The 9,182-nt window shown below is 33.1% G+C and overlaps 2 protein-coding genes across 2 annotated transcripts; both read left to right on the top strand.

Annotated features, from left to right (window-relative positions):
• The first annotated feature begins 1,842 nt into the window (after positions 1-1,842).
• Positions 1,843-2,229, top strand: LOC120636487 (prefoldin subunit 1-like). The gene has a single exon (XM_039907987.1). It carries the CDS (start codon positions 1,843-1,845, stop codon positions 2,227-2,229), a length of 387 nt encoding a protein of 128 aa, XP_039763921.1.
• A 4,995-nt stretch (positions 2,230-7,224) lies between these two features.
• Positions 7,225-7,818, top strand: LOC120636485. The gene has a single exon (XM_039907986.1). The coding sequence runs from the start codon at positions 7,225-7,227 to the stop codon at positions 7,816-7,818; it is 594 nt and encodes a 197-aa protein (XP_039763920.1).
• The last annotated feature ends 1,364 nt before the right edge of the window (positions 7,819-9,182 follow it).

The following is a 9,182-nucleotide window of genomic DNA, read 5'->3' as shown; positions in this document are numbered from 1 at the left end:
TTAAATTCAACCGAAATTTTGTTTCTCCCAACATTTGTTACTCCGTCATTTATAATGGAACTCACTTTATGTTTATGTAGAAACTGTCCAAAGTTAATCGCTCTTATAGAGATACCTGCTGAAGGGTCGGACACTTCACGGGTAACATATAAAATAAATGGACCTTTGTCGTCACTTACAAATTTTTTTGGTGCCTATGACAGAGAAGGATGTTCATGTTCACTTTGAATAGAGAGGGACGCTAACGTAGGATCACTTATTAATTTTTTCGGATTTGATTCCACAGTCTCGTATTCCCCAACACGTTAGCAAGAGGAAGAGGGTTGCGCTGTTTTAGGGCATTGAGAGTCATATTGTGAAATGGTTATGATCTTTCCCGGATCGGGAGGTTTATCCACGTCCATTTTTACTTATCACGACCAACACATTAAACTATTATAACACCAACTATGGAAAACTAATATTTTAATTAGACAAACAAAAAAGAAAACCCTTTAAATCCCACTGACACGTGGAGCTTCCAAAATAACGCGAAACACAGGGGGTACACGTAATTTATAATATTAAATTTTAAATTAGAGCGCCATTGCCGCCCCTTTTTTTTTAGGAATTCATCAATCTTAAAAGTGATTATTTATTTTGTTGTCTATGTCCTTTGCTTCGAAATTTAGTGTCATGTATATTGTATATCCTATGGAGGGTATATGAAAAAGTGTCGTCAATATGTATTAAATTAGGATGGCGCCACATTTGCATCAAGGTAACTCTTAAAAGAAGCGCCAAATATAAATATTGTTAGAGTAGGCTTGAAAAATAAACAAGGAAGTAAGGTTATATTTACCACAATATTTTGTACAACGTAAGTTGTTGAAATTCTCAATAATTAACTACTTTAGTCGATAATGACATTAAATTTTTTAACTCGGCATACTTCAATTCATCTACGATTGCTACATTCATACCATACCCTGTGCATCCACCAGCGCCATTGTGGAGGATTTTTGAACTGTTATTTAGCGCAACAACTGGACACTTTTTCAACTTTTCTCCCATATAAGATGACTCTCCTTACCTCTACCCTCCATAATCCTTGCTTAAAATTTTATGACAATCATTTAATATATCGACACATCGATATTCTTCTATAAGTCTATTCTTTGGCCGAGGAATATAATAAGTACATGTAGAACCATAGATTCAGGCATTCCAGGCATTCCAGGCCATAATCCCGGCAAGTGTGCCACAGCTTTTTTCAATTTGTTAATATTGAATGAATGTATGAATTGATTAATAATGAAAAAAAATGTGCTAATTAAACTCAAGCAAAAGCACAACATATTCATAATGGATTATGAATAGATAGGAGTTTATATGGGCTAAAGGCGAACGCAGTGCACAAAAGGCTAAATAAGTTTCGGTTTGACTTCAATGTATGGAAACCCTGGAATCAATGTAATATGATTTAGCGCAAGTGGACGCCTGGCTTTAAGATTTAAGTTAGGTTTGAGTATGTACCTAGATATATATGATTTGACTGACTTTAAAGCTCAGTAGCGCACTGCGCATGTGTGACCCGAGGATAGTTCCTCCATCCTTGCCCCTCGGCTCACGGCAGATCAATATTCGGCACGCCGGTGATTTCTTTATTGTGCCGGCGTACCTTGCCTCTAACATACGTGTGTGATACGTTTTACCTGTGTTAATCCTTTCACCTGGATTTTGTGTCTATTCAAACAAGTATTATTCATTGTAGTTTAACTTAAATATTTGTGCAAATCAATTTATTGACTATATCCATCTGTATCAACTAAACATTTAAGCTTGGAGAAATAGAACAAAACAATGGGTGAAAATTTGGGTGTAGAACTTAGCAAAGCATTCAGTGATCTGGATATCAAAATGGCAGAGACCACTCAAAACATACATGTCATAGATAGTCAGATTGGAATACTGAAGCGAGCTATGCATCACACAAATGTCGCTAGACAGGAAATTAGTATTCTTCCACCTGAAACCAAAGCTTATAAATCAGTGGGCAGAATGTTCCTTTTGACCGATTTAACCCAAGTCCAAAGTAATCTTGAAGAAAAAATAGTAGCATTGACGACCCGCACAAATGAACTAGAGGCCAAGAAAAAATGCCTAGAGCAAAGTTTAAAAGAGAGCGAGCAGAACCTGAAGGAAATGCAAAAACAACACAAGGAAATGAATGAAAATCATTCAACTTAAGTCTTTTCGTCCATATGTATGTTCCTGTAGGCTAGATCCGGTGTTCTTCTTATTTAATGGGCCAGTTTTAGCACAAGCTTATTATCCTGCAATATAGAATCCCTTTCCCGCTGGACTGTTGATTCCACTAACTTTTGCAAGTGTAACAAGCCAAGTTGCAGTGGACTTCCAAGAATAAAGCTTTCCAGCAGTATGTGTTTGGGTGTAATTGGTGTCTACTTATCTTAACTACTTATCTAACTATTAGGATAGGGGACTAGATGGCTGGAATTTACCTTAATCAGTGAAATCCTTTAAAATGAGTAACTTTACCAACTATCCTGGTCACATGGCAGGCTACTGATTCATATGTATAAAAAAATGTTGTTTTAATTTTTAACTTTATTTATAAAATCATTAATGTATCATTTTAAAACATTAGATTTACCTGTAAGTTAAGACAAAAAGAAATAAAATGTGCCATAGCCAAAATAAATGCTGTAATCTTTGTATCTATTTCTTCTTATTTGCTATTTTTGGTAAAGAGAGTGCCAAATCAGCAGATTCATTATAACTTTGTTAATACTTTGGAATTGTAAAATTTTACATAGTTTATTCTATTGTATTGATTACCCTGTTAATTAAATAGGCTATGATAATGACCTTGCTTGTGTAAGACCTAATAAAACTAAGAAAATATGTAGGTATTTTTATTTTTCATTTATTTGTAACCAGTTATGAAAAATATGTAAGTTTTATTTTAAATGTATAAGATTCAAGTTTCATAATTTGAAAGAAAAATGTTTTAAAAACTGTATATAACTTGATTTCTAAGATAAAAACAATTTTTTTCCTACCTACCTAAGGTTTAGAGAAGCTGCCATATTAATTTAATGTCAATTTCACAATCTTAACTTCTGTATTTACTTATTTATTATAAATTAATAAATAAATTAACAATGGTTTGTCATTGCCCTTTGCCGAAATTTAGTGTGACCGTTATAAATAAATTCTACAATATAAGTATTTTTTTAATATCTTTGCAGATAAATGTACCGTCAATTTGAAACTCTAAAATGAATCTTCCCATTATTTTTTGTGACAATAAACTTTTTAGATGGTCTTGTCGTCATCAGGTCATCCATCATGATCTAAAGTTTCTGGAGAAATCAGAAAAACTCTTCAAATGTTTGAGGCATACCTGTAGTTCTTGGGGAATGTATTTATTTATAGTAACTTGTGAATATCTTTTGGAAAGTACCATTAGGTCAAGTGAAACTTATGATTAAGTTCCAGACCAGAATAAAACCCAAACACGTTACAGTTAAATTACTTTAATATAGTCACCATAAAGGATCTGGTGGTAAAGTACTTCACAGGAGAACTCCTCAACAATTAACGCCCCTAAATCGGGAAAAGCAATATTTTAAACGGTGATGGTTTTGTTATTTATTTTATCCTACTAATATCATAAACGCGGAAGTTTGTAACTAGGGATTTTAAATAAACTTTACAATATTAGAGCTTATACGTCACATTACACATAGGCTACATTGTTAGAAATATTGGGTTAGGCTCTCATAAATAAAATACAGTGCACATATTTAAGTTATTTATTTACTTTGTACTTCGAGATTTATTTTAGTTACCTAGGTAAGTCAACCGATACAAAGGTTGTATGGCCAACTAAACTGTCAATAAACTAGTCAATAATTTTAGAGTTTAGATTAGAGAGAATTGTAGATTTAAGAGTAAGATTTTTATTGCTTTCTAATAATTAAACTGTAGTAGCTTACTAACAAGTTCCACTACATAGGTAATGATTTTTTTTTTAGTCTCAGTAAGTATAATTTTAATGATAACACAAGTTATTTTTTTTTTATTGATAGATACTATCATTGCAAACATGCATTTTTAGATAGATAGATACAAAATATACACACAATTTTGTTACTAATAACACAAATTGAGTAATAAATTTACACAAACATTATTATGCAAAGGCGGTCAGCCATTGTTATAGCAAACCCTGCCAGTGAACCCTTTGGTTTGATCTTCCCGTAGAAGATTGAAAAGGATAGTAGTGCAACAAACATAAATACACTCATACATGTATTATACCTATTATTATAAATATTTGTTAAAGCATACTATTAATACATATATAACATATCAAGAATCTTATTATTCATGTGGCCATAGCCTTTAGTACATTTGGTTATAATTATGATTTCAATGAAATTGGATTTTATATTATTGTATATTTAGGTATTTTTTTTTTTATTTTGAAATAATCTTATTCTAAAGTATAAAACTGAGTCAGTACTTGTACAACAATATCTTAACTTTGATTTAAATAACTTATCTTATGGCCCTTAACTCTTGACTTGATTACTTAAACTTAAGTTAAAATTTTGTCTCTTGTTTTTTTTTTCTCCAATAATTTCCTTCTATCATTGCTATATTATGATCATAATTTTTCTACGAGAAAGACAATAGAATTATTTATATTATTATTTTTGTTTAATGGTATTATATTGCATATGCATATTTTACTTGGTAGTATTTTATTTGAATTGGATATAAGTTATATCCACACCATACTACCATACCATAATAGCTAGAGTTACATTATAGGCAAAGTATGATGTTTATCTTAAATAGTCCTACAAAAAGCCCATTGCAGTATGTATATCTTAGATAACTGGAAACCTACACAATAAAAAGGTTAAAATACAAAAGTTACAAAAACAGCATCAATAATAAATATTAGGTTGGGGAAAAAGTTTCTTTGCATTTTTTAAGAAAGTTTAAAACATTTTTTAATATAATTTATATACATTTAACTAGAGTATGTAGGGACCATTTTGTTAATTAACTTAGTGCCGTCTTCGAGGTTGGAACATAATCCCATTGCTATAGAAATTTTGGGGATTTTGATAAAAAAACCGCGAAAAGTCGTTGTGGCAGTACTCTCGTGATTTTAACCTGACACTGCCTAAAGAATTCTGAAGAGACCAAAACAGGTGAAATCTGAATGTTTAAGATTATTACTATACGGCGGATGCATTAACACCTCCCAGTCAAACTTTTGCAGAGTGGCTATAGAGGTGTGAGGTCTAGTGTTATCATGATGAAAAACCACACCCCTTCTGTTGATCAATTCCTGCTGCTTTCTCTCAACTTCTTGCTTTAATCTCATCAGTTGTTCGCAGTTAAGTTCAGAATCAATGGTCCTGCCTGGTGGTAACAGCTCATAATGAATAATGCCCTACAATCCCACCACACACACAGCAACACCTTTTTGCGAGTTAACCCGGGTTTCGCCAGTCTGTGAAGCCTGACCGGCCTTTGACCACGACTTTTTTCGCACGTTCTTGTCGTACATGATCCACTTCTCATCACCAGTTATGAGCTTCTTCAAAAATGGTTCGGTTTCATTACGTCGTAATAAATAATCAGAAACACGGTTCATTAGGTTTGTTTAGGTGAGCTCTTGAGATACACAAATATCCAGTTTTTTAGTGTCCCTAGTTTTTTTCAAATGCACCAAAACTATATGTAGGCAATTCCCAGTTCTTCAGCTACGTTGTAACTACTGATATGCCGATCTTGCTCCACTTTTTCAAAAATGGCATCCTTGGCATCTTTGACAACAGAATGCCCGGATTGAAAACGCTTTAAAACAAATTTTAGGGATGTGAAAAAATAATTGTGATAATTTAAAAGCAGAAATTGATTTTAATATGTTATTTAATTTTTATGAATAATCGATTAAAAATCGATTTTTTTATAATCATTCAATCAATTATTATTACTGATTTTTCATCTTCAACCCCCCCAAAATTAAGTTTGCTTTTTTTTAACCCAGAACCCGGAACGCGAACTCTCCATAACATTACATTAACGCCATCTATGCATCTATGATGGCGTTCCTTCTATGCTTTTGAAACAGTTCAGTTTGATCAAAAATTCACTAGATGGAGTCAACGAACTGTCCTATTTTACCAACATTTGGTTGATATGCCAACCAAATGTTGTGAAATGATTCGTTGGTGAAACTTCATTTTTCAAACGAGCTGTTATTCCTGAACTCGTTGCCTACGGATTTTTAGTTTATAAAAAGTTATTTGATTTACTTTTACTTATTTAAAAAAAAAAGTGTGTGTACTTATGTACACGCGTTAGAAGTTATACTCCTTTGGCGTAATAAGATAAAAATCTTTTCAAAAATTTTACTATCGACTTATTTTGCGTTTGTAGATTTTTTTTATCTTTAGCCTTGTTCTACGTTTGTAGAAAAAACTACACTAACAATAGAAAAATGGTATTGTTTGAATTATTTAGAAACCTTTTTTAGAAAAACTAAAATGTTGACTATAGTTATCTTGTAATTAAAAAAAATAGTTGGAATTCGTAAAACATATTCTTAATGAATAACATATGAATAATGAACTTCCCACCATTGGGAAACTAAAAAAGAAACTTGAGGAAGATATAAACTTTAAAGGGTCAGAAACAAGTCTTCGTGTAATTGTAAAGGAGTTAGGATTTCGCTGGAAAAAAACGGAAAACAACCGTAAATTACTAATAGAAACATCGAATATCCGATTACAACGCATTGAATATTTAAGTAAAATAAGAAAATATCGACAAGAAGGAAGACCCATTGTTTACACAGATGAATCCTACGTAGATTCATCGCACTAAACAACCAAAGCCTGGAGCGATGGCCCTACGGAAGGACTAAAAAAACCCATTTCTAAAGGACAACGAGTCGTGATAGTCCACGCAGGATCTGAAGCTGGGTTTATACCAAATGCTTTATTAACTTTTAAAGCCGGCACCAAAACAGGGGACTATCACGACAACATGAATTACGAGAATTATGAAAAATGGCTTAGGACACAATTAATTCCCAACCTACCACCCAATTCTGTAGTGGTTGTCGACAACGCTTCATACCACAATAAACAATGGGATTTAGCACCGTCCTCCAATACCTAAAAAGACGATATGCAGAATTGGCTAACTGATAAAGGCATACAATATGATTCAACAATGCTCAAGCCACAATTGTACAACTTGATAAAAGCTAATAAAGAAAGATTTAAAACTTTTTCAATAGATCAAATTTTAGCAGAAGCCAACCATAGCATATTGAGATTACCGCCTTACCATCCAGACCTCAACCCCATAGAAATGGCATGGGCTACTATTAAACAATATGTAGCTAGCAAAAATGTTAAATGGAATTTACAAGAATGTACCAAACTTATCAAAGAAAAAGTATCCTTAATGGGTGCCCAGGAATGGGGAAAAATATGTAAAAAGGTAAAAGATATAGAAGAAGAGTACGTCAAGAGTGACCATGTAGTTGATTTAATTACCGAGCAATTTATAATTCGCGTCGATGATAGTTCCAAAGACGATGATTCTGATGATGGTTATGAAGATGATGGTGATGACAACTGCAACCGAGGAAGCCCTGAACCCGGACCCTCAACAAGCAAAAGACGTTGCACAATTTCGTGTCGCGGCAGCACCACTGGACCATGCGGTGATTTCATAGAAGGCGTTAAACCTTTAACTGATTCAGAATCTGAATAGCACTGCTGCTAAGACTTTTTTTAATGTTAACTTTTGTATTTAATAATTATTTTAAGTTTTCTTTTGTTTGTTTGTACCAATTTTACATGTATCTTGGAATAAATAATTTTATTAAAAAACAATTATTTAGAATTTTCATCGCTGTCTCTGTAAACTTTAAAAGGAAATAAACATTTTATATAAGTAAAATAACTATCAATAGTTTTAATAAATGAAGAAGTTTACCTATTTCGTATTATTTTCTAGCATTATTACCACTGTACATGAATTTTGACCCACTCAAATATCCAACCTGGTACATAAAAAAGGAAAAGTATTGTGTGCGTGACAGTACCCATGCGCAGTAATCCCCTCCACCCGAAGGTCAAAGCCAAACTCTCGCCGCGCGTACTGTAATTCGCACTTGTATGAAACTAAAACACGTGTTGTGAATGTATAAACTAGAAACATGTTGATAAATATTATAAATATGAAAACAGTGATCAGAGGTGACGAGCGTACCAACATGCGCGACTAATATCGAGGTTCAATTTCTATTTTGTTGGTAGCTTTTTTTTCGAGACTTAATGAGCGATTAAGCAGACAGCTTCATACTGTTAATTTTGTGTCACAGATGCGCGCGCATCTTAAAATTTCACTCTCATCATTTTTTCATAACGCGCATAAAGATGTATAACTTCAAAAAAAATTTGTTGATTTATGTGAAAAACATTTTAATTTCAATAAATGAAAATTAGGAAAAAACGATTAATATAACAAAATCGATTATTGATAAATCGATTTTTCTCGGTAAGAAGAAAACCCGACTAATTAAAAATCGATTTTTTATGTACAATATCACATCCCTACCAAATTTGTGCTACTCTCACAGACTGCACTAGGTCCATAAATATCGCAAATTCGCATTTCGCGGCTTGCGTTGCAATTTAACCTTTTTTGTAGTAAAATTTTAAAATGTATCGAGTTTCTTCTTTAGATTCACTCATAACAGTACGAAAAAGAAATAAAAACCACACATTTTCCTAATTTGAATTTGGAATTATCTTCTTTAAATTGTTAGTAGTGCTGCCCCTCCATAAGGAGGCCGCCTATAAACGCGGATGCTACACGCTCGATATTCATTTCCCCCTCGATGTCGTCGAGATCTGGGGCTCTTCTCATGGCGAGCTTTCGCGCTCGCCCCACTCCCTCGGTGACGCTGTAGCAATCCCTCAGGTGGTTAGCGGCCAGTGTCCTTCCGAAAAATGAAAAAAAGTCGATATTCATCGCGATATTTGGATCTCGATCCAGGACCAGGATCACGATATTTATCTATTATTACTATATATATTTTATATATGATTCTCCAACTTAAAATGCTTTTA

This window comes from Pararge aegeria, chromosome Z, assembly GCF_905163445.1.
Source record: "Pararge aegeria chromosome Z, ilParAegt1.1, whole genome shotgun sequence".
Taxonomy (NCBI): domain Eukaryota; kingdom Metazoa; phylum Arthropoda; class Insecta; order Lepidoptera; family Nymphalidae; genus Pararge; species Pararge aegeria.
The sequence above is the reverse complement of the archived record's forward strand: the minus strand, read 5'-3'. Positions and strand labels throughout refer to the sequence as shown.